This window comes from Oncorhynchus nerka, linkage group LG25 (genome assembly GCF_034236695.1).
Source record: "Oncorhynchus nerka isolate Pitt River linkage group LG25, Oner_Uvic_2.0, whole genome shotgun sequence".
NCBI lineage: Eukaryota > Metazoa > Chordata > Actinopteri > Salmoniformes > Salmonidae > Oncorhynchus > Oncorhynchus nerka.
Genome location: NC_088420.1, coordinates 4,792,103 through 4,818,440, shown reverse-complemented (window position 1 = coordinate 4,818,440; position 26,338 = coordinate 4,792,103). Strand labels below are relative to the sequence as shown.

Sequence of the window (26,338 nt, the reverse complement as noted above, 5' to 3'; positions counted from 1 at the left end):
CCCTCTCTCTCCAACCCTTCCTCTCTCCCTACCTCTCTCTCATTCTCCGTCCCTCCCTCTCTCTCCAACCCTTCCTCTCTCCCTACCTCCCTCTCTCTCATCCTCCGTCCGTTCCTCCCTCTCTCTCTCTCTCTCTCTCTCTATCGCCCTCCCTCTATCCAACTGTCCTCTCACCATCAGACCATCACCCTGGCACTGCACCCATTCTCCAGCTTGCTGCCGCCACCTTCCCAAACCCTGGTGCCCCCGTCCATGAAACCAGAAGTAAGTCCACGTGTGGTCCATTCCTGTCTTATCATGGGGTCCACCTGTTCACCTGCTACATACCTGTTCACCTGCTACTAACCACCTCACTCATTCATCCCCATGTTGATCTGTCATCTAGTCACGCTGTAGACCTACTTCCACAGTGACTGGGTAGCTTGTCCAGCTACATGATTGAGTCAACTGGGTAGCTAGGCCAGCTACATGACTGAGTGGACTGGGTAGCTTGTCCAGCTACATGACTGAGTGGACTGGGTAGCTTGTCCAGCTACATGACTGAGTGGACTGGGTAGCTTGTCCAGCTACATGACTGAGTGGACTGGGTAGCTTGTCCAGCTACATGACTGAGTGGACTGGGTGGCTAGTCCATCCTACATGACTAGGCGAACTGGGTAGCTAGTCCATCCCACATGACTAGGCGAACTGGGTAGCTAGTCCATCCCACATGACTAGGCAAACTGGGTAGCTAGTCCAGCTACATGACTAAATGAACTGGGTAGCTAGGCCAGCTACATGACTAAATGAACTGGGTAGCTAGGCCAGCTACATGACTAAATGAACTGGGTAGCTAGTCCATCCCACATGACTAAATGAACTGGGTAGCTAGTCCATCCCACGTGACTAAATGAACTGGGTAGCTAGTCCAGCTACATGACTAGGCGAACTGGGTAGCTAGTCCAGCCCACATGACTAAATGAACTGGGTAGCTAGTCCATCCCACATGACTAAATGAACTGGGTAGCTAGTCCATCCCACATGACTAAATGAACTGGGTAGCTTGTCAAGCCCACATGACTAAATGAACTGGGTAGTTAGTCCATCCCACATGACTAAATGAACTGGGTAGCTAGTCCAGCTACATGACAAAGTGAACTGGGTAGCTAGTCCAGCCCACATGACTAAATGAACTGGGTAGCTAGTCCAGCTACATGACTAAATGAACTGGGTAGCTAGTCTAGCTACATGACTGAGTGAACTGGGTAGCTAGTCCATCCCACATGACTAAATGAACTGGGTAGCTAGTCCAGCTACATGACTGAGTGAACTGGGTAGATTGTCCAGCCACATGACTGGGTAGCTAGTCCATCCCACATGACTAAATGAACTGGGTAGCTAGTCCATCCCACATGACTAAATTAACTGGGTAGCTACTCCATCCCACATGACTAAATGAACTGGGTAGCTAGTCTAGCTACATGACTGAGTGAACAGGGTAGCTAGTCCAGCTACATGACTGAGTGAACAGGGTAGCTAGTACAGCTACATGACTGAGTGAACTGGGTAGCTAGTCCAGCTACATGACTGAGTGAACTGGGTAGCTTGTCCAGCTACATGACTGGGTAGCTAGTCCATCCCACATGACTAAATGAACTGGGTAGCTACTCCATCCCACATGACTAAATGAACTGGGTAGCTACTCCATCCCACATGACTAAATGAACTGGGTAGCTAGGCCATCCCACATGACTAAATGAACTGGGTAGCTAGTCCATCCCACATGACTAAATGAACTGGGTAGCTAGTCCATCCCACATGACTAAATGAACTAAATGAACTGGGTCCAGCTTGACAAAGTGAACCCCAGCATGACTAAATGAACTGGGTAGCTAGTCCATCCCACATGACTAAATGAACTGGGTAGCTAGTCCAGCCCACATGACTAAATGAACTGGGTAGCTAGTCCAGCTACATGACTAAATGAACTGGGTAGCTAGTCTAGCTACATGACTGAGTAAACTGGGTAGCTAGTCCATCCCACATGACTGAGTGAACTGGGTAGCTAGTCCATCCCACATGACTGAGTGAACTGGGTAGATTGTCCAGCCACATGACTGGGTAGCTAGTCCATCCCACATGACTAAATGAACTGGGTAGCTACTCCATCCCACATGACTAAATGAACTGGGTAGCTAGTCCATCCCACATGACTAAATGAACTGGGTAGCTAGTCCATCCCACATGACTAAATTAACTGGGTAGCTACTCCATCCCACATGACTAAATGAACTGGGTAGCTAGTCCATCCCACATGACTAAATTAACTGGGTAGCTACTCCATCCCACATGACTAAATTAACTGGGTAGCTAGTCCATCCCACATGACTAAATTAACTGGGTAGCTAGTCCATCCCACATGACTAAATTAACTGGGTAGCTAGTCCAGCTACATGACTAAATTAACTGGGTAGCTAGTCCAGCTACATGACTAAATGAACTGGGTAGCTAGTCCATCCCACATGACTAAATGAACTGGGTAGCTAGTCCAGCTACATGACTGAGTGAACAGGGTAGCTAGTCCAGCTACATGACTGGGTAGCTAGTCCATCCCACATGACTAAATGAACTGGGTAGCTAGTCCATCCCACATGACTAAATGAACTGGGTAGCTACTCCATCCCACATGACTAAATGAACTGGGTAGCTAGTCCAGCTACATGACTGGGTAGCTAGTCCATCCCACATGACTAAATGAACTGGGTAGCTAGTCCATCCCACATGACTAAATTAACTGGGTAGCTACTCCATCCCACATGACTAAATGAACTGGGTAGCTAGTCCAGCTACATGACTGAGTGAACAGGGTAGCTAGTCCAGCTACATGACTAAATTAACTGGGTAGCTAGTCTAGCTACATGACTAAATGAACAGGGTAGCTAGTCCAGCTACATGACTGAGTGAACTGGGTAGCTTGTCCAGCTACATGACTGGGTAGCTAGTCCATCCCACATGACTAAATTAACTGGGTAGCTACTCCATCCCACATGACTAAATTAACTGGGTAGCTAGTCCATCCCACATGACTAAATGAACTGGGTAGCTACTCCACCATCCCACATGACTAAATTAACTGGGTAGCTAGTCCATCCCACATGACTAAATTAACTGGGTAGCTAGTCCATCCCACATGACTAAATTAACTGGGTAGCTAGTCCATCCCACATGACTAAACGAACTGGGTAGCTAGTCTAGCTACATGACTAAATGAACTGGGTAGCTAGTCCATCCCACATGACTAAATGAACTGGGTAGCTACTCCATCCCACATGACTAAATTAACTGGGTAAATTGACTAAATTAACTGGGTAGCTAGTCCAGCTACATGACTAATCTTTACTTCCGGGTTGGAGCGAGCGGTCGCATCTGCACTCGGTCCGCAGGTAGTATTACATTTCATTACATTTCATTATAGTACAACGGTTTGATTTGTCTAATCTTAGCAATTTCTTCTTAGCTAGCTACATAGCCGTCTTTGTATCATAGATAATTGCGTAATTATCGTATTTCGTGGTCCTAACGCAGTCTACACTGCCCTGCAGCTAGCCAGCTAGCTAACGTCCACCGTTAGCTAGTCCACCGTCTACCGATTAGCAGCACAACTATTACACTCAACTGAACGACTTGATTAGTGTAGTGTTAGCTAGCTACATAGTTGTCTTTGCTGTCTTCGTATCCAAGATAATTGTGTAGTTTAGAGTGTGTAGTTTTATGTCGTCCTTAACGTAGGAGACTCTGCTAGCTAGCCAACAGCTAGCCAACGTCTACCGAACAGAACTTCTGCACTCAACAATCCGGTCACATTTCGCTTCGCTCCACAGGTAGTATCACATTTTCATTTCATTTCATTACAGTACAACGGCTTGATTTGTTTGATCGTAGCTAGCTACATAGCTAGCTACATAGCCGTCTTTGTATCAAAGATAATTGTGTAGTCTAGAGCGATTTCCTAGGTTAGCTAGCCAGCTATTGTCGTTCTTTTAACGCAACGTAACGTAATCAACACTGCTAGCTAGCCAGCTAGCCCCGAATAGCAGCACAGTAGAAACTATTACACTCAACGGAACGACTTGATTAGTGTAGTGTCAACAACGCAGCCAATGCCAGCTAGCCTACATAGTCAACAACGCAGCCTCTGCCAGCTAGCCTACTTCAGCAGTACTGTATCATTTTAATAATTTTAGTCAATAAGATTCTTGCTACGTAAGCTTAACTTTCTGAACACTCGAGACGTGTAGTCCACTTGTCATTCCAATCTCCTTTGCATTAGCGTAGCCTCTTGTGTAGCCTGTCAACTATGTGTCTGTCTATCCCTGTTCTCTCCTCTCTGCACAGACCATACAAACGCTCCACACCGCGTGGCCGCGGCCACCCTAATCTGGTGGTCCCAGCGCGCACGACCCACGTGGAGTTCCAGGTCTCCGGTAGCCTCTGGAACTGCCGATCTGCGGCCAACAAGGCAGAGTTCATCTCAGCCAAGCCTCCCTCCAGTCCCTCGACTTCTTGGCACTGACGGAAACATGGATCACCACAGACAACACTGCTACTCCTACTGCTCTCTCTTCGTCCGCCCACGTGTTCTCGCACACCCCGAGAGCTTCTGGTCAGCGGGGTGGTGGCACCGGATCCTCATCTCTCCCAAGTGGTCATTCTCTCTTTCTCCCCTTACCCATCTGTCTATCGCCTCCTTTGAATTCCATGCTGTCACAGTTACCAGCCCTTTCAAGCTTAACATCCTTATCATTTATCGCCCTCCAGGTTCCTCGGAGAGTTCATCAATGAGCTTGATGCCTTGATAAGCTCCTTTCCTGAGGACGGCTCACCTCTCACAGTTCTGGGCGACTTTAACCTCCCCACGTCTACCTTTGACTCATTCCTCTCTGCCTCCTTCTTTCCACTCCTCTCCTCTTTTGACCTCACCCTCTCACCTTCCCCCCTACTCACAAGGCAGGAAATACGCTCGACCTCATCTTTACTAGATGCTGTTCTTCCACTAACCTCGTTGCAACTCCCCTCCAAGTCTCCGACCACTACCTTGTATCCTTTTCCCTCTCGCTCTCATCCAACACTTCCACACTGCCCCTACTCGGATGGTATCGCGCCGTCCCAACCTTCGCTCTCTCTCCCCCGCTACTCTCTCCTCTTCCATCCTATCATCTCTTCCCTCTGCTCAAACCTTCTCCAACCTATCTCCTGATTCTGCCTCCTCAACCCTCCTCTCCTCCCTTTCTGCATCCTTTGACTCTCTATGTCCCCTATCCTCCAGGCCGGCTCGGTCCTCCTCCCGCTCCGTGGCTCGACGACTCATTGCGAGCTCACAGAACAGGGCTCCGGGCAGCCGAGCGGAAATGGAGGAAAACTCGCCTCCCTGCGGACCTGACATCCTTTCACTCCCTCCTCTCTACATTTTCCTCTTCTCTCTCTGCTGCTAAAGCCACTTTCTACCACTCTAAATTCCAAGCATCTGCCTCTAACCCTAGGAAGCTCTTTGCAACCTTCTCCTCCCTCCTGAATCCTCCCCCCCTCCTCCCTCTCTGCAGATGACTTCGTCAACCATTTTGAAAAGAAGGTCGACGACATCCGATCCTCGTTTGCTAAGTCAAACGACACCGCTGGTTCTGCTCACACTGCCCTACCCTGTGCTCTGACCTCTTTCTCCCTCTCTCTCCAGATGAAATCTCGCGTCTTGTGACGGCCGGCCGCCCAACAACCTGCCCGCTTGACCCTATCCCCTCCTCTCTTCTCCAGACCATTTCCGGAGACCTTCTCCCTTACCTCACCTCGCTCATCAACTCATCCCTGACCGCTGGCTACGTCCCTTCCGTCTTCAAGAGAGCGAGAGTTGCACCCTTCTGAAAAAACCTACACTCGATCCCTCCGATGTCAACAACTACAGACCAGTATCCCTTCTTTCTTTTCTCTCCAAAACTCTTGAACGTGCCGTCCTTGGCCAGCTCTCCCGCTATCTCTCTCAGAATGACCTTCTTGATCCAAATCAGTCAGGTTTCAAGACTAGTCATTCAACTGAGACTGCTCTTCTCTGTATCACGGAGGCGCTCCGCACTGCTAAAGCTAACTCTCTCTCCTCTGCTCTCATCCTTCTAGACCTATCGGCTGCCTTCGATACTGTGAACCATCAGATCCTCCTCTCCACCCTCTCCGAGTTGGGCATCTCCGGCGCGGCCCACGCTTGGATTGGGTCCTACCTGACAGGTCGCTCCTACCAGGTGGCGTGGCGAGAATCCGTCTCCACACCACGTGCTCTCACCACTGGTGTCCCCCAGGGCTCTGTTCTAGGCCCTCTCCTATTCTCGCTATACACCAAGTCACTTGGCTCTGTCATAACCTCACATGGTCTCTCCTATCATTGCTATGCAGACGACACACAATTAATCTTCTCCTTTCCCCCTTCTGATGACCAGGTGGCGAATCGCATCTCTGCATGTCTGGCAGACATATCAGTGTGGATGACGGATCACCACCTCAAGCTGAACCTCGGCAAGACGGAGCTGTTCTTCCTCCCGGGGAAGGACTGCCCGTTCCATGATCTCGCCATCACGGTTGACAACTCCATTGTGTCCTCCTCCCAGAGCGCTAAGAACCTTGGCGTGATCCTGGACAACACCCTGTCGTTCTCAACTAACATCAAGGCGGTGGCCCGTTCTTGTAGGTTCATGCTCTACAACATCCGCAGAGTACGACCCTGCCTCACACAGGAAGCGGCGCAGGTCCTAATCCAGGCACTTGTCATCTCCCGTCTGGATTACTGCAACTCGCTGTTGGCTGGGCTCCCTGCCTGTGCCATTAAACCCCTACAACTCATCCAGAACGCCGCAGCCCGTCTGGTGTTCAACCTTCCCAAGTTCTCTCACGTCACCCCGCTCCTCCGCTCCCTCCACTGGCTTCCAGTTGAAGCTCGCATCCGCTACAAGACCATGGTGCTTGCCTACGGAGCTGTGAGGGGAACGGCACCTCAGTACCTCCAGGCTCTGATCAGGCCCTACACCCAAACAAGGGCACTGCGTTCATCCACCTCTGGCCTGCTCGCCTCCCTACCACTGAGGAAGTACAGTTCCCGCTCAGCCCAGTCAAAACTGTTCGCTGCTCTGGCCCCCCAATGGTGGAACAAACTCCCTCACGACGCCAGGATAGCGGAGTCAATCACCACCTTCCGGAGACACCTGAAACCCCACCTCTTTAAGGAATACCTAGGATAGGATAAAGTAATCCCTCTCACCCCCCCTCCCCCTTAAAAGATTTAGATGCACTACTGTTCCACTGGATGTCATAAGGTGAATGCACCAATTTGTAAGTCGCTCTGGATAAGAGCGTCTGCTAAATGACTTAAATGTAAATGTAAATGTAGCTACATGACTAAATGAACTGGGTAGCTAGTCCAGCTACATGACCGATGCTGTTATTTGCTGCATACAGTCAATTCACTAACAGTGCTTAGCTTTTCTACCTTTCGGTACGTGTGTTTGATTGAATCAATCTTGCTGTGCAGTTTCTCTCTCTCTCAGACAGACAGGTGTTCCAAGGTTTTGTGCAGTTTAGTGTTCTCCGTTTTCCCACTAGGGGGCAGCAACTCTTTGTATAATACTAAAGGCCTACTGTCTGCTCACACCAACACCTATATCTCAGAATACATGACAGAAAATATGCTAATTATGGTTTTCTCTATTCTATATTTACGTTATAATAATACATTTAATTTGTATAGCGTTAATTTGTATAAGTTTAGACACACCTACTCATTCAAGGGTTCTTCTTTATTTTTACTATTTTCTACATTGTAGAATAATAGTGAAGACATCACAGCTATGAAATAAAACATATGGAATCATGTAGTAACCAAAAAAAGTGTTAAACCAATCCAAATATAGTTTCGTTTCTTCAAAGTTGCCACCCTTTGCCTTGTTGCCAGCTTTGCACTCTCTTGGCATTCTCTCAACCAGCTTCACCTGGAATGCTTTTCCAACAGTCTTGAAGGAGTTCCCACATATGCTGAGCACTTGTTGACTACTTTTCCTTCCCGCTGCGGTCCAACTCATCCCAAACCATCTCAATTGGGTTGAGATCGTGTGATTGTGGAGGCCAGGTCATCTGATGCAGCACTCCAACACTCTCCTGCTTGGTCAAAGAGCCGTTACACAGCCTGGAGATGTGTTGGGTCATTGTCTTGTTGGAAAACAAATGATTGTCCCACTAAGCGCAACCCAGATGTGAAGGTGTATCGCTGCAGAGGTAGCCATGCTGGTAGCCATGCTGGTAGCCATGCTGCTGGTAGCCATGCTGGGTAGCCATGCATGCTGGTAGCCATGCTGGTAGCCATGCAAGCTGGTAGCCATGCTGGTAGCCATGCATGCTGGTAGCCATGCTGGTAGCCATGCTGGTAGCCATGCATGCTGGTAGCCATGCTGGTAGCCATGCATGCTGGTAGCCATGCTGGTAGCCATGCATGCTGGTAGCCATGCTGGTAGCCATGCATGCTGGTAGCCATGCTGGTAGACATGCATGCTGGTAGCCATGCATGCTGGTAGACATGCATGCTGGTAGCCATGCATGCTGGTAGACATGCATGCTGGTAGCCATGCATGCTGGTAGCCATGCATGCTGGTAGCCATGCATGCTGGTAGCCATGCATGCTGGTAGCCATGCATGCTGGTAGCCATGCTGGTAGCCATGCATGCTGGTAGCCATGCATGCTGGTAACCATGCATGCTGGTAGCCATGCATGCTGGTAGCCATGCTGGTAGCCATGCTGGTTAAGTTTGCCTTGAATTCTAAATAAATCACACACAGTGTCACCATCACACCACCATCACACCACCACCTCCATGCTTCATGGTAGGGACCACACATGCAGAGAGCATCCATTCAGCTACTCTCCGTCTCACAAAGACATGGCGGTTGGAACCAAAAATCTCAAATTTGGACTCATCAGACAGATTTCCAGCAGTCTATTGTCCATTGTTCACGTTTCTTGGCCCAAGCAAGTCTCTTCTTATTATTGGTGTCCTTTTGTAGTGGTTTCTTTGCAGCAAATCGACCTGAATCACACAGTCTCTTCTGAACAGTTGATGTTGAGATGTACTCTGTGAAGCATTTATTTGGGCTGCAATTTCTGAGGCTGGTAACTCTGAACCTCTGCAGCAGAGGTAACTGTCTCTTCCTTTCCTGTGGCGGTCCTCATGAGAGCCAGTTTCATCATAGGACGGCAGGGTAGCCTAGTGGTTAGTGTTGGACTAGTTCAAATCCCCGAGCTGACAAGATACAAATCTGTCATTCTGCCCCTGAACAGGCACGAATGTGTTCTTAACTGACTTGCCTGGTTAAATAAAGATAAAATAAAAAAATAGTGCTTGATGGTTCTTGCGACTGCACTTGAAGATACTTTAAGATACTTTAAAAGTTCTTGACATTTTCCACATTGACTGACCTTCATGTCTAAAGTAATGGACTGTCATTTCTCTTTTCTTGTTTGAGCTGTTCTTGCCATATTATGGACTTGGTCTTTTACCAAATAAGGCTTCTGTATACCCCCCCAACCTTGTCACAACACAACTGATTGGCTCAAACGCATTAAGAAGGAAAGAAATTCCACTAATTAACTTTTAACAAGGCACACCTGTCAATTGAAATGCAATCCAGGTGACTACCTCATGAAGCTGGTTGAGAGAATGCCAAGAGTGTGCAAAGCTTTCATCAAGGCAAAGGGTGGCGATTTGAAGAGACTCAAATAAAATGTATTTTGATGTGTTTTAACACTTATTTGGTTACTACATGATTCCATATGTGTTATTTCATAGTTTTGATGTCTTCATTATTATTCTACAATGTAGACAATTGTAAAAACTCTTGAATAAAACTTTTGACTGGTACTGTACATACACACAGACACACACGATAACATGGATTTTGTATTTCAGATATGTGGTAGTGGAGTAGGGGCCTGAGTGTGTTATGAGATCCATAATAAACCCCAGGAACAGTAGCTGCTGCCTTGACAGGAACTAATGGGGATCCATAATAAACCCCAGGAAGAGTATCTGCTGCCTTGACAGGAACTAATGGGGATCCATAATAAACCCCAGGAAGAGTAGCTGCTGCCTTGACAGGAACTAATGGGGTTCCATAATAAACCCCAGGAAGAGTAGCTGCTGCCTTGGCAGGAACTAATGGGGATCCATAATAAACCCCAGGAAGAGTATCTGCTTCCTTGACAGGAACTAATGGGGATCCATAATAAACCCCAGGAAGAGTAGCTGCTGCCTTGACAGGAACTAATGGGGATCCATAATAAACCCCAGGAAGAGTAGCTGCTGCCTTGACAGGAACTAATGGGGATCCATAATAAACCCCAGGAAGAGTAGCTGCTGCCAAGGCAGCAATCGCAATCCATAATAAATATAAGTCCATTCAAGGCTTTAAATACAAGCATGAGGATGTTGATGTGGATCCTGTAGTTGACCAGTAGCCAGTGGCATTGGGCCAGGATCAGCTCGATGTGGTCTGACTTCTTGGTCCTGGTCAGGACCCTGGCAGTGTTGTTGTGGATTAGTTGAAGCCTCTGTATATAATTAAGGCACATACCAAGCCTGACCTCACGGTTGCCTGACATCATGTGATTGAGGTTCTTGAAGTTCATCGAGCATTTTTTTTCCTTTTTCTTTGGGCTCGTCCAAGGCTACTCAACTCTTATCCTACGAGGTCCGGAGACTGCTGTTTTTTTGTTCTACCTGATAATTAATATCACCCACCTGGTGTCCCAGGTCTAAACCAGTCCCTGATTAGAGGGGAACAATGAAAAAACAGTGGAACTTCCAGGGTTGAGTTGGAACGTCCTATAAAGAGCTCGCCAACTTGTAGTCCTAAAACCAGGAAATGAGTTATCTCTGGTTCGTTCAGCCATCCCTACGGGGGAAAGATCTGAACATAACATCTGAGGTTAACACAGACTTAGGAGGTCTTATAGTGTTCTATGAGATGACAACAGTCAGTTAACATGATGAATTATCGAGCCTTTTATGTTTTGTTTCTAAACTCAGCAACAACAAAAAAACGTCCCTTTTTCAGGACCCTGTCTTTCAAAGATAATTCGTAAAAATCCAAATAACTTCACAGATCTTCATTGTTAAGGGTTTAAACACTGTTTCCCATGCTCGTTCAATGAGCCATAAACAATTAATGAACATGCACCTGTGAAACGGTCGTTAAGACACTAACAGCTTACAGACGGTAGGCAATTTAATTATTTTTTACCTTTATTTAACTAGGCAAGTCAGTTAAGAACAAATTCTTATTTTCAATGACGGCCTAGGAACAGTGGGTTAACTGCCTGTTCAGGGGCAGAACGACAGATTTGTACCTTGTCAGGTCGGGGATTCGAACTTGCAACCTTTCGGTTGCTAGTCAAACGCTCTGACACTAAAGAGGCCTTTCTACCATCTCTGAAAAACACCAAAAGAAAGATGCTCAGGGTCCCTGCTCATCTGCGTGAATGTGCTTTAGGCATGCTGCAAGGAGGCATGTGGACTGCAGATGTGGCCAGGTAAATAAATTGCAAAGTCCGTTCTGTGAGACGCCTAAGACAGCGCTACAGGACGGACAGCTGATCGTCCTCGCAGTGACAGACCACATGTAACATCACCTGCACAGGATCGGTACATCCAAACATCACACATGCGGGACAGGTACAGGATGGCAACAACAACTGCCCGAGTTACACCAGTAACGCACAATCCCTCCATCAGTGCTCAGACTGTCCACAATAGGCTGAGAGAGGCTGGGCTCAGGGCCTGTAGGCCTGTTGTAAGGCAGGTCCTCACCAGACATCACCGGCAACAACGTCGCCTATGGGCGCAAACTCACCGTCGCTGGACCAGACAGGACTGGTAAAAAGTGCTCTTCACTGACGAGTCACGGTTTTGTCTCACCAGGGGGTGATTGTCGGATTTGCGTTTATCGTCAAAGGAATGAGTGTTACACCGAGGCCTGTACTCTGGAGCGGGATCGATTTGGAGGTGGAGGGTCCGTCATGGTCTGGGGCGGTGTGTGGCATCATCGGACTGAGCTTGTTGTCATTGCAGGCAATCTCAGCACTGTGCGTTACAGGGAAGACATCCTCCTCCCTCATGTGGTACCCTTCCTGCAGGCTCATCCTGACATGACCCTCCAGCATGACAATGCCACCAGCCATACTGCTCGTTCTGTGCATGATTTCCTGCAAGACAGACCGTGTTCTGCAATGGCCAGCGAAGAGCCCGGATCACAAACCCATTGAGGGACCTGTTGGATCAGACGGTGAGGGCTAGGGCCACTCCCCCAGAAATGTCCGGGAACTTGCAGGTGCCTTGATGGAAGAGTGGGGTAACATCTCTCGCCAAGAACGGGCAAATCTGGTGCAGTCCATGAGGAGGAGATGCACTGCAGTATTTAATGCAGCTGGTGGCCACACCAAATACTGACTGTTACTTTTGATTTGGAAGCTTTTGTGTTTTTAAATTACATAAATGCTTCAAAATGGACAAAAAGTCATGTTTAGCTCACATTTAATTTAAATGAAGGTGTCTAATAGAAGACATTAATTAAATGCATTTCTAGAGCTTCCAGAATATGTTTTACATCGTTGGGGGAGTACCAAGGAGGAGGCACGGTGGGGAGTACCAAGGAGGAGGCACGGTGGGGGAGTACCAAGGAGGAGGCACGGTGGGGGAGTACCAAGGAGGAGGCACGGTGGGGGAGTACCAAGGAGGAGGCACGGTGGGGGTGTACCAAGGAGGAGGCACGGTGGGGAGTACCAAGGAGGAGGCACGGTGGGGGAGTACCAAGGAGGAGGCACGGTGGGGGTGTACCAAGGAGGAGGCACGGTGGGGGAGTACCAAGGAGGAGGCACGGTGGGGGAGTACCAAGGAGGAGGCACGGTGGGGAGTACCAAGGAGGAGGCACGGTGGGGGAGTACCAAGGAGGAGGCACGGTGGGGGAGTACCAAGGAGGAGGCACGGTGGGGAGTACCCAGGAGGAGGCACGGTGGGGAGTACCAAGGAGGAGGCACGGTGGGGAGTACCAAGGAGGAGGCACGGTGGGGAGTACCAAGGAGGAGGCACGGTGGGGGTGTACCAAGGAGGAAGCACGGTGGGGAGTACCAAGGAGGAGGCACGGTGGGGGAGTACAAAGGAGGAGGCACGGTGGGGGAGTACCAAGGAGGAGGCACGGTGGGGGAGTACCAAGGAGGAGGCACGGTGGGGGGAGTACCAAGGAGGAGGCACGGTGGGGGTGTACCAAGGAGGAGGCACGGTGGGGGTGTACCAAGGAGGAGGCACGGTGGGGGAGTACCAAGGAGGAGGCACGGTGGGGAGTACCAAGGAGGAGGCACGGTGGGGAGTACCAAGGAGGAGGCACGGTGGGGAGTTCCAATGAGGAGGCACGGTGGGGAGTTCCAAGGAGGAGGCACGGTGGGGAGTTCCAAGGAGGAGGCACGGTGGGGGAGTTCCAATGAGGAGGCACGGTGGGGAGTACCAATGAGGAGGCACGGTGGGGAGTACCAAGGAGGAGGCACGGTGGGGGTGTACCAAGGAGGAGGCACGGTGGGGGAGTACCAAGGAGGAGGCACGGTGGGGGAGTACCAAGGAGGAGGCACGGTGGGGGGAGTACCAAGGAGGAGGCACGGTGGGGGAGTTCCAAGGAGGAGGCACGGTGGGGGAGTACCAAGGAGGAGGCACGGTGGGGAGTTCCAAGGAGGAGGCACGGTGGGGGAGTTCCAAGGAGGAGGCACGGTGGGGGAGTTCCAAGGAGGAGGCACGGTGGGGAGTTCCAAGGAGGAGGCACGGTGGGGAGTACCAAGGAGGAGGCACGGTGGGGAGTTCCAAGGAGGAGGCACGGTGGGGGAGTACCAAGGAGGAGGCACGGTGGGGGAGTACCAAGGAGGAGGCACGGTGGGGGAGTACCAAGGAGGAGGCACGGTGGGGGAGTACCAAGGAGGAGGCACGGTGGGGGAGTACCAAGGAGGAGGCACGGTGGCTTCAAAACAACGACCCCTTTCAGTCATCTAATATATATATATATATATATACACTGCTCAAAAAATAAAGGGAACACTAAAATAACACATCCTGAATGATCTGAATGAATGAAATATTCTTATTAAATACTTTTTTCTTTACATAGTTGAATGTGCCGACAACAAAATCACACAAAAAATATCAATGGAAATCAAATTTATCAACCCATGGAGGTCTGGATTTGTAGTCACACTCAAAATTAAAGTGGAAAACCACACTACAGGCTGATTCAACTTTGATGTAATATCCTTAAAACAAGTCAAAATGAGGCTCAGTAGTGTGTGTGGCCTCCACGTGCCTGTATGACCTCCCTACAACGCCTGGGCATGCTCCTGATGAGGTGGCGGATGATCTCCTCCCAGACCTGGACTAAAGCATCCACCAACTCCTGGACAGTCTGTGGTGGATGGAGCGAGACATGATGTGCTCAATTGGATTCAGGTCTGGAGAACGGGCGGACCAGTCCATAGCATCAACGCCTTCCTCTTCCAGGAACTACTGACACACTCCAGCCACATGAGGTCTAGCATTGTCTTGCATTAGGAGGAACCCAGGGCCAACCACACCAGCATATGGTCTCACAAGGGGTCTGAGGATCTCATCTCGGTACCTAATGGTAGTCAGGCTACCTCTGACGAGCACATGGAGGGCTGTGCAGCCCCCCCAAAGAAATGCCACCCCACACCATGACTGACCCACCGCCAAACCGGTCATGCTGGAGGATGTTGCAGGCAGCAGAACGTTCTCCACGCTGTCTCCAGACTGTCGCGTCTGTCACATGTGCTCAGTGTGAACCTGCTTTCATCTGTGAAGAGCACAGGGCGCCAGTGGTGAATTTGCCAGTCTTTGTGTTCTCTGGCAAATGCCAAACGTCCTGCACGGTGTTGGGCTGTAAGCACAACTCTCACCTGTGGACGTCGGGCCCTCATACCACCCTCATGGAGTCTGTTTCTGACCGTTTGAGCAGACACATGCCCATTTGTGGCCTGCTGGAGGTTATTTTGCAGGGCTCTGGCAGTGCTCCTCCTGCTCCTCCTTGCACAAAGGCGGAGGTAGCGGTCCTGCTGCTGGGTTGTTGCCCTCCTACGGCCTCCTCCACGTCTCCTGATGTACTGGCCTGTCTCCTGGTAGCGCCTCCATGCTCTGGACACTACTCTGACAGACACAGCAAACCTTCTAGCCACAGCTCGCATTGATGTGCCATCCTGGATGAGCTGCACTACCTGAGCCACTTGTGTGGGTTGTAGACTCTGTTTCATGCTACCACTAGAGTGAAAGCACCGCCAGCATTCAAAAGTGACCAAAACATCAGCCAGGAAGCATAGGAACTGAGAAGTGGTCTGTGATCCCCACCTGGAGAACCACTCCTTTATTGGGGGTGTCTTGCTAATTGCCTATAATTTCCACCTGTTGTCTATTCCATTTGCACAACAGCATGTGAAATTTATTGTCAATCAGTGTTGCTTCCTAAGTGGACAGTTTGATTTCACAGAAGTGTGATTGACTTGGAGTTACATTATGTTGTTTAAGTGTTCCCTTTATTTTTTTGAGCAGTGTTTTATTTTTATATATATATATATAAAGATAAACCATTGAATAGGATGGATGTTCTCTAGCATGCAGGACATTTTCATCCTCATGGATCCCTGGGGCTTAGCTTAGTTCAGCTTGTCCTGGACTGGTGTAATTACATTCCAGCTGTCCCTGCTTAGAGTGAAGTTTTTTTTGCTAGTGGTTCTTAAAACATGCAGTCTGGGATATTTCCATGCATTTTTTGGTCATTTAGATGAATGATAGTCTAATTGGTTTCTGCGTTCCCATTAGTTTCTGCTGCTGTTCTCAAAACATTGATTGTAGCTTTAACGCCAGTCTGATTGGTCAACTCACCTTCTGTTTTTCCGTGATATCCAATTGGTAGTTACAGTCTTGTCCCATCGCTGTGACTCGTGACTCAGGAGGGGCGAAGGTCGAGAGCAGTGTGTCCTCCTAAACATCACCCTGCAAAGCCGCACTGCTTCTTGACACACTGCATGCTTAACCCGGAAGCCAGCCGCATCAATGTGTCAGAGGAAACGCTGTTCAGTTGGCGAATGTGGTCAGCGTGCCACAAGGAGTCGCTAGAGCGCAACGGGACAAGGACACCCCAGCCGGCCGAACTCCTCCCATAGTCCAATTGTGCGCCACCTCATGGGTCTCCCGGTCACGGCCGGCTGCAACACCGCCCGGAATCGAACCCGGGTCTGTTATAACGCCTCGAGCACTGTGATGCGGAGCCTTAGACAGCTGCGCCACTCGAGAGGCCCCCACTCCCCTTCTGTTTTAATCTGTCTTTGGTTTGAGTCTCGCTTCGCCCACTGGTTAACCAGTCTTTATCAATGGTTAACCAGCCTGTCGTCTCTGTTCCAGTCTTTATAAACGGTTAACCAGTCTGTCTTCTCTGTTCCAGTCTTTATCAATGGTTAACCAGCCTGTCTTCTCTGTTCCAGTCTTTATAAATGGTTAACCAGTCTTTATCAATGGTTAACCAGTCTGTCTTCTCTGTTCCAGTCTTTATCACTGGTTAACCAGGCTGTCTTCTCTGTTCCAGTCTTTATCAATGGTTAACCAGCCTGTCTTCTCTGTTCCAGTCTTTATCAATGGTTAACCAGTCTTTATAAATGGTTAACCAGCCTGTCTTCTCTGTTCCAGTCTTTATCAATGGTTAACCAGTCTTTATAAATGGTTAACCAGTCTGTCTTCTCTGTTCCAGTCTTTATCAATGGTTAACCAGCCTGTCTTCTCTGTTCCAGTCTTTATCAATGGTTAACCAGTCTTTATAAATGGTTAACCAGCCTGTCTTCTCTGTTCCAGTCTTTATCAATGGTTAACCAGTCTTTATAAATGGTTAACCAGCCTGTCTTCTCTGTTCCAGTCTGTATCACTGGTTAACCAGCCTGTCTTCTCTGTTCCAGTCTTTATCAATGGTTAACCAGTCTGTCTTCTCTGTTCCAGTCTTTATCAATGGTTAACAGTCTGTCTTCTCTGTTCCAGTCTTTATCAATGGTTAACCAGTCTTTATAAATGGTTAACCAGCCTGTCTTCTCTGTTCCAGTCTGTATCACTGGTTAACCAGCCTGTCTTCTCTGTTCCAGTCTTTATAAATTGTTAACCAGCCTGTCTTCTCTGTTCCAGTCTTTATCACTGGTTAACCAGTCTGTCTTCTCTGTTCCAGTCTTTATCAATGGTTAACCAGTCTTTATCAATGGTTAACCAGTCTGTCTTCTCTGTTCCAGTCTTTATCAATGGTTAACCAGCCTGTCTTCTCTGTTCCAGTCTTTATCAATGGTTAACCAGTCTTTATAAATGGTTAACCAGCCTGTCTTCTCTGTTCCAGTCTGTATCACTGGTTAACCAGCCTGTCTTCTCTGTTCCAGTCTTTATCAATGGTTAACCAGTCTGTCTTCTCTGTTCCAGTCTTTATCAATGGTTAACCAGTCTTTATAAATGGTTAACCAGCCTGTCTTCTCTGTTCCAGTCTTTATCAATGGTTAACCAGTCTTTATAAATGGTTAACCAGCCTGTCTTCTCTGTTCCAGTCTGTATCACTGGTTAACCAGCCTGTCTTCTCTGTTCCAGTCTTTATCAATGGTTAACCAGCCTGTCTTCTCTGTTCCAGTCTTTATCACTGGTTAACCAGCCTGTCTTCTCTGTTCCAGTCTTTATCAATGGTTAACCAGTTTTTATCAATGGTTAACCAGTCTGTCTTCTCTGTTCCAGTCTTTATAAATGGTTAACCAGCCTGTCTTCTCTGTTCCAGTCTGTATCAATGGTTAACCAGTCTTTAGCAATGGTTAGAGTTAGAGTAGAGATAAAGTTTATAAATTGCCTGGCTGGGCTGATGAGACAGTGGACTGCGCGGTCAGATGGAACAGAGTAAATAGGCATTTCAGCGTCTTAGCCGGTGTTAACTGTTTGAATAGAGTCCGTCTGGAATGCGGTTTTAACCAATCAGCATCCAGGATTAGACCCACCCGTTGTATAACATTGGGATACCGTAATGTGTTATTTGTCATCGTTGACATGTTGTGTACACAGCGGAGGGATACAGTGTTACAGAAAGGGTTGTGTAGTTATATCCCTGCGGTGGGGAGCTGATGTCATTGTTATGGCATTTGAATGTTCTTAATTACTAGTATTATTACTTTAGTTAGTGCACTGATTGCTGTCAAATGTGAACGTACTGTAATGTCTGTGTGCTGAGCTGTTATGTTATGAAACAGGGTGTTGTAATACCGCTGAACCGTATGAGATGAGACGCAGCCAATCAACCTGATTGCCTTTCTCTTCTTTTGATTGGCTGCAGTTAGTTTACAGGCTGATTTCTATTGCAGTTAGTTTACAGGCTGATTTCTATTGTAGTTAGTTTACAGGCTAATTTCTATTGTAGTTAGTTTACAGGCTGATTTCTATTGTAGTTAGTTTACAGGCTGATTTCTATTGCAGTTAGTTTACAGGCTGATTTCTATTGCAGTTAGTTTACAGGCTGATTTCTATTGCAGTTAGTTTACAGGCTGATTTCTATTGTAGTTAGTTTACAGGCTGATTTCTATTGCAGTTAGTTTACAGGCTGATTTCTATTGCAGTTAGTTTACAGGCTGATTTCTATTGCAGTTAGTTTACAGGCTAATTTCTATTGCAGTTAGTTTACAGGCTGATTTCTATTGCAGTTAGTTTACAGGCTGATTTCTGTTGCAGTTAGTTTACAGGCTGATTTCTATTGCAGTTAGTTTACAGGCTGATTTCTATTGCAGTTAGTTTACAGGCTGATTTCTATTGCAGTTAGTTTACAGGCTGATTTCTATTGCAGTTAGTTTACAGGCTGATTTCTGTTGCAGTTAGTTTATAGGCTGATTTCTATTGCAGTCGGTTTTAAGGGCTGATACAGTCCTAGACATGGTTTTTATAAACTCTTTGAGCTGAATGCTGAAATTTGTTCTAACGGTGTGGGTCTAATTCAAACTCACTCACGCTAACTGACTTAATGTATGTCTGTATATGTACAGATGAAGTGGGAAGTTTACATACACTTAGGTTGGAGTCATTAAAACTCATTTTTCAACCACTCCACAAATTTCATGTTAACAAACTATAGTTTTGGCAAGTCGGTTAGGACGTGTACTTTGTGCATGACACAAGTCAATTTTCCAACAATTGTTTACAGACAGATTATTTTACTTATAATTCACCATATCACAATTCCAGTGGGTCAGAAGTTTACCACGTTCATCTGTACAAACAATAGTACGCAAATATAAACAACATTGGGCCAACGCAGCCGTTATAACGCTCAGGAAGGAGGCACGTTCTGTCTCGTAGAGATGAACTTTGGTGCGAAAAGTGCAAATCATTCCCAGAACAACAGCAAAGGACCTTGGGAAGATGCTGGAGGAAACAGGTACAAAAGTATCTATATCCACAGTAAAACGAGTCCTATATCGACATAGCCTGAAAGGCCGCTCAGCAAGGAAGAAGCCACTGCTCCAAAACCGCCATAAAAAGAGCCAGACTGGGGACAAAGATCGTACTTTTTGGAGAAATGTCCTCTGGTCTGATGAAACAAAAATAGAACTGTTTGGCCATAATGACCATCGCTATGTTTGTAGGAAAAAGGGGGAGGCTTGCAAGCCGAAGAACACCATCCCAACCGTGAAGCACGGGGGTGGCAGCATCATGTTGTGTGGGTGCTTTGCTACAGGAGGGACTGGTGCACTTCATAAAATAGATGGCCTTATGAGGAAGGAAAATTATGTGAATATATTGAAGCAACATCTCAAGATATCAATCAGGAAGTTAATGCTTGGTCGCAAATGGGTCTTCGAAATGGACAATGACCCCAAGGACAACAAAGTCAAGGTATTGGAGTGGCCATCACAAAGCCATGACCTCAATCCTATAGAAAATTTGTGGGTATAAATGAAAAAGTGTGTGCGAGCAAGGAGGCCTACAAACCTGACTCAGTTACACCATCAGGAGGAATGGGCCAAAATTCACCCAACTTATTGTGGGAAGCTTGTGGAAGGCTACCCAAAATGTTTTGACCCAAATTAAACAATTTAAAGGCAATCCTACCAAATACTAATTGAGTGTATGAAAACTTCTGACACACTGGGAATGTGATGAAAGAAATAAAAGCTGAAATAAATAATTCTCTCTACTATTAAAGTGGTGATCCCAACTGACCTAAAACAGTTTTTTTTTTACTAGGATTACATGTCAGGAATTGTGAAAAACTGAGTTGTATTTGGCGAAGGTGTATGTAACCTTCTAACTTCAACTTTATATATATATATGTATTTCTCTCTCCTAGGCTACCCGTCACTACGTATTGAGAAGAACGACCTGAGAAGTGTTAGCCTGCTGGAAGCCAAAGCCAAGGTCAAAGACATCTCCATCTCCAGACTGAGAGTCACTCTACGGGACGTCCTGCACGAAGGTAACACTATACACACACACACACGTTCTGCACGAAGGTAACGCTATATACACACCACACACACACACGTTCTGCACGAAGGTAACGCTATATACACACACACACGTTCTGCACGAAGGTAACGCTATATACACACACACACGTTCTGCACGAAGGTAACGCTATATACACACACACACGTTCTGCACGAAGGTAACGCTATATACACACACACACGTTCTGCACGAAGGTAACGCTATATACACACACACACGTTCTGCACGAAGGTAACGCTATACACACACACACACGTCCTGCACGAAGGTAACGCTATATACACACACACACGATCTGCACGAAGGTAACGCTATACACACACACACACGTCCTGCACGAAGGTAATGCTATATACACACACGTCCTCAACGAAGGTAACGCTATACACACACACACACACGTCCTGCACGAAGGTAACGCTATACACACACACACACATGTCCTGCACGAAGGTAATGCTATACACACACACACGTCCTGCACGAAGGTAACGCTATGCACACACACACGTCCTGCACGAAGGTAATGCTATACACACAAACACGTCCTGCACGAAGGTAACGCTATGCACACGCCACACACACACACACACGTCCTGCACGAAGGTAGCGCTATATATACACACACACGTCCTCAACGAAGGTAACGCTATATACACACACAGGTCCTCAACGAAGGTAACGCTATATATACACACACGTCCTGCACGAAGGTAATGCTATACACACACACACATATCCTGCATGAAGGTAATGCTATACACACACACACGTTCTGCACGAAGGTAACACTATAGACACACCACACAGACACACACGAAGGTAACGCTATCCACACACACATGTCCTGCACGAAGGTAATGCTATCCACACACACATGTCCTGCACGAAGGTAATGCTATACACACACACATGTTCGGCACAAAGGTAACACTATACACACACCACACACACACACAAAGGTAATGCTATGCACACACCACACACACACACAGTAACCTTCCGGTTACTAGTCCAATGCTCTAACCACTTGGCTTGTAATGGTTGAGGACTGCAGAGTTTATCAGGATAAAAAACTCAAATGGAATGGAGTTGAGCGCAGGCAAAATCATTGAGGGAAAACCTGGTTGTCTGTTTTCCACAAGACTCTGGAAGAAGAATTCACCTTTCAGCAGGACAATAACCTAAAACACATGGCCAACTATACACTGGAGTTGTTTACCAAGGAGACAGTGAATGTTCCTGAGGCCAAGTTACTGTTCAGCTATGGCAAGGCCAGAAAAGGTTTGTCTAGCAATGATCAACAGCCAATTTGGCAGAGCTTAAAGAATTTAGAGAAGAATAATGGGCAAATGTTATACAATCCAGGTGTGGAAAGATCTTAGACAAAGTATTGACTCAAGGGGTACTTATGTAAATGAGAGATTTCTGTATTTAATTTTCGATATATTTGCTTAAATGTCTAAAAATAATGTTAGCACTTTGTCGTTATGGGGAATTGTGTGTAGACGGGTGAGGGAAAAAATCTATTTTGAATTTCTGCTGGAATAAGTCTACTTTATGAACCCCACACACACACACACACACACGTTGAGCTAAATGGTACAACTTGTCCATTTAGATCCGTTGTTCTCTACAGGGGAATAAATGCTCTGACCCAAACCATTATTTCTGGTGTAATGGGCTGAACATGTTGTGAAACTAGAGACGGCAGAACAAACTGTCCAACCACCAGCTCCCGTTTCCTACTAACACCAGCCAAGGTGTGTGTTGTACGTCCCAAATGGCACCCTATTCCCTATATAGTGCACTACTTTAGACCAGAGCCCTATTCCCTATATAGTGCACTACTTTAGACCAGGGCCCTATTCCCTATATAGTGCACTACTTTAGACCAGAGCCCTATTCCCTGTATAGTGCACTACTTTAGACCAGAACCCCTATTCCCTATATAGTGCACTACTTTAGACCAGAGCCCTATTCCCTATATAGTGCACTACTTTAGACCAGAGCCCTATTCCCTATATAGTGCACTACTTTAGACCAGAGCCCTATTCCCTATATAGTGCACTACTTTAGACCAGAGCCCTATTCCCTCCATAGTGCACTACTTTAGACCAGGGCCCTATTCCCTATATAGTGCACTACTTTAGACCAGAGCCCTATTCCCTCCATAGTGCACTACTTTAGACCAGAGCCCTATTCCCTATATAGTGCACTACTTTAGACCAGAGCCCTATTCCCTATATAGTGCACTACTTTAGACCAGAACCCTATTCCCTCCATAGTGCACTACTTTAGACCAGGGCCCTATTCCCTATATAGTGCACTACTTTAGACCAGAGCCCCTATTCCCTATATAGTGCACTACTTTAGACCAGAGCCCTATTCCCTATATAGTGCACTACTTTAGACTAGAGCCCCTATTCCCTATATAGTGTTATGCACTATGTAGGGTGCCAGTTAGGAAGGGCATATAATCAAATGTTATAAGATATATATACAGGGATGTGGAGGCTATATACAGGGGGTACAGGTACAGAGTCAATGTGGAGACTATATACAGGGGGTACCAGTACAATGTGGAGGCTATATACAGGGTGTTACGGTAGAGAGTCAATGTGGAGGCTATATACAGGGTGTTATGGTAGAGAGTCAATTTGGAGGCTATATACAGGGTATTACAGTACAGAGTCAATGTGGAGGCTATATACAGGGTGTTACGGAACAGAGTCAATGTGGAGGCTATATACAGGGTGTTACGGTACAGAGTCAATGTGGAGGCTATATACAGGGGGTACCGGTACAGAGTCAATGTGGAGGCTATATACAGGGGGTAACGGTACAGAGTCAATGTGGAGGCTATATACAGGGGGTACCGGTACAGAGTCAATGTGGAGACTATATACAGGGTGTTACGGTACAGAGTCAATGTGGAGGCTATATACAGGGTGTTACAGTACAGAGTCAATGTGGAGGCTATATACAGGGGATACCGGTACAGAGTCAATGTGGAGGCTATATACAGGGGGTACCGGTACAGAGTCAATGTGGAGGCTATATACAGGGTGTTGCAGTACAGAGTCAATGTGGAGGTTATATACAGGGTGTTGCAGTACAGAGTCAATGTGGAGGCTATATACAGGGTATTACGGTACAGAGTCAATGTGGAGGTTATATACAGGGTGTTGCAGTACAGAGTCAATGTGGAGGCTATATACAGGGTATTACGGTACAGAGTCAATGTGGAGGCTATATACAGGGTGTTACGGTACAGAGTCAATGTGGAGGCTATATACAGGGGGTACCGGTACAGAGTCAATGTGGAGGCTATATACAGGGGGTACCGGTACAGAGTCAATGTGGAGGCTATATACAGGGGGTAACGGTACAGAGTCAATGTGGAGGCTATATACAGGGGGTACCGGTACAGAGTCAATGTGGAGACTATATACAGGGTGTTACGGTACAGAGTCAATGTGGAGGCTATATACAGGGTATTACGGTAGAGAGTCAATGTGGAGGCTATATACAGGGTATTACGGTAGAGTCAATGTGGAGGCTATATACAGGGGGTACCGGTACAGAGTCAATGTGGAGGCTATATACAGGGGGTACCGGTACAGAGTCAATGTGGAGGCTATATACAGGGGGTACCGGTACACCCCCCATCTATCTTCAGAGCTCGTGCTGCTAGGCGACCTAAACTGGAACATGCTTAACACCCCAGCCATCCTACAATCTAAACTTGATGCCCTCAATCTCACACAAATTATCAATGAACCTACCAGGTACCCCCCCAAAGCCTTAAACACGGGCACCCTCATAGATATCATCCTAACCAACTTCCCCTCTAAATACACCTCTGCTGTCTTCAACCAAGATCTCAGCGATCACTGCCTCATTGCCTGCATCCGTAATGGGTCAGCGGTCAAACGACCTCCATCATCACTGTAAAACGCTCCCTGAAACACTTCAGCGAGCAGGCCTTTCTAATCGACCTGGCCGGGGTGTCCTGGAAGGATATTGATCTCATCCCGTCAGTAGAGGATGCCTGGATATTTTTTTTAAATGCCTTCCTAACAATCTTAAATAAACATGCCCCATTCAAGAAAATTAGAACCAGGAACAGATATAGCCCTTGGTTCTCCCCAGACCTGACTGCCCTTAACCAACACAAAAACATCCTATGGCGTTCTGCATTAGCATCGAACAGCCCCGTGATATGCAGCTGTTCAGGGAAGCTAGAAACCGTTATACACAGGCAGTTAGAAAAGCCAAGGCTAGCTTTTTCAAGCATAAATTTGCTTCCTGCAACACTAACTCTAAAAAGTTCTGGGACACTGTAAAGTCCATGGAGAATAAGAACACCTCCTCCCAGCTGCCCACTGCACTGAAGATAGGAAACACTGTCACCACTGATAAATCCACCATAATTGAGAATTTCAATAAGCATTTTTCTACGGCTGGCCATGCTTTCCACCTGGCAACTCTTACCCCGGTCAACAGCACTGCACCCCAACAGCAACTCGCCCAAGCCTTCCCCATTTCTCCTTCTCCCAAATCCATTCAGCTGAAGTTCTGAAAGAGCTGAAAAATCTGGACCCCTACAAATCAGCCGGGCTAGACAATCTGGACCCTTTCTTTCTAAAATTATCTGCCGAAATTGTTGCCACCCCTATTACTAGCCTGTTCAACCTCTCTTTCGTGTCATCTGAGATTCCCAAAGATTGGAAAGCAGCTGCGGTCATCCCCCTCTTCAAAGGGGGGACACTCTTGACCCAAACTGCTACAGACCTATATCTATCCTACCATGCCTTTCTAAGGTCTTGAAAGCCAAGTCAACAAACAGATTACCGACCATTTCGAATCTCACCATACCTTCTCTGCTATGCAATCTGGTTTCAGAGCTGGTCATGGGTGCACCTCAGCCACGCTCAAGGTCCTAAACGATATCTTAACCGCCATCGATAAGAAACATTACTGTGCAGCCGTATTCATTGATCTGGCCAAGGCTTTCGACTCTGTCAACCACCACATCCTCATCGGCAGACTCGACAGCCTTGGTTTCTCAAATGATTGCCTCGCCTGGTTCACCAACTACTTCTCTGATAGAGTTCAGTGTGTCAAATCGGAGGGTCTGCTGTCCGGACCTCTGGCAGTCTCTATGGGGGTGCCACAGGGTTCAATTCTTGGACCGACTCTCTCCTCTGTATACATCAATGAGGTCGCTCTTGCTGCTAGTGAGTCTCTGATCCACCTCTACGCAGACGACACCATTCTGTATACTTCCGGCCCTTCTTTGGACACTGTGTTAACAACCCTCCAGGCAAGCTTCAATGCCATACAACTCTCCTTCCGTGGCCTCCAATTGCTCTTAAATACAAGTAAAACTAAATGCATGCTCTTCAACCGATCGCTACCTGCACCTACCCGCCTGTCCAACATCACTACTCTGGACGGCTCTGACTTAGAATACGTGGACAACTACAAATACTTAGGTGTCTGGTTAGACTGTAGACTCTCCTTCCAGACCCATATCAAACATCTCCAATCCAAAGTTAAATCTAGAATTGGCTTCCTATTTCGCAACAAAGCATCCTTCACTCATGCTGCCAAACATACCCTTGTAAAATTGACCATCCTACCAATCCTCGACTTTGGCGATGTCATTTACAAAATAGCCTCCAATACCCTACTCAACAAATTGGATGCAGTCTATCACAGTG

General features: G+C 47.2%; 1 protein-coding gene across 2 annotated transcripts in view; it reads left to right on the top strand.

Moving 5' to 3' along the window:
• Window positions 1-26,338, top strand: part of LOC135564482 (tyrosine-protein kinase RYK-like) — a 159,998-nt gene that overhangs the window by 84,362 nt on the left and 49,298 nt on the right. The window contains exons 8-9 of one of the 2 annotated variants that reach the window (XM_065009492.1): window positions 181-264; window positions 20,449-20,574. In XM_065009492.1, coding sequence (XP_064865564.1) covers window positions 181-264; window positions 20,449-20,574 — 210 coding nt within the window. The remainder of the gene's footprint in view (window positions 1-180; window positions 265-20,448; window positions 20,575-26,338) is intronic. The other variant, XM_065009493.1, reaches the window with a different exon arrangement.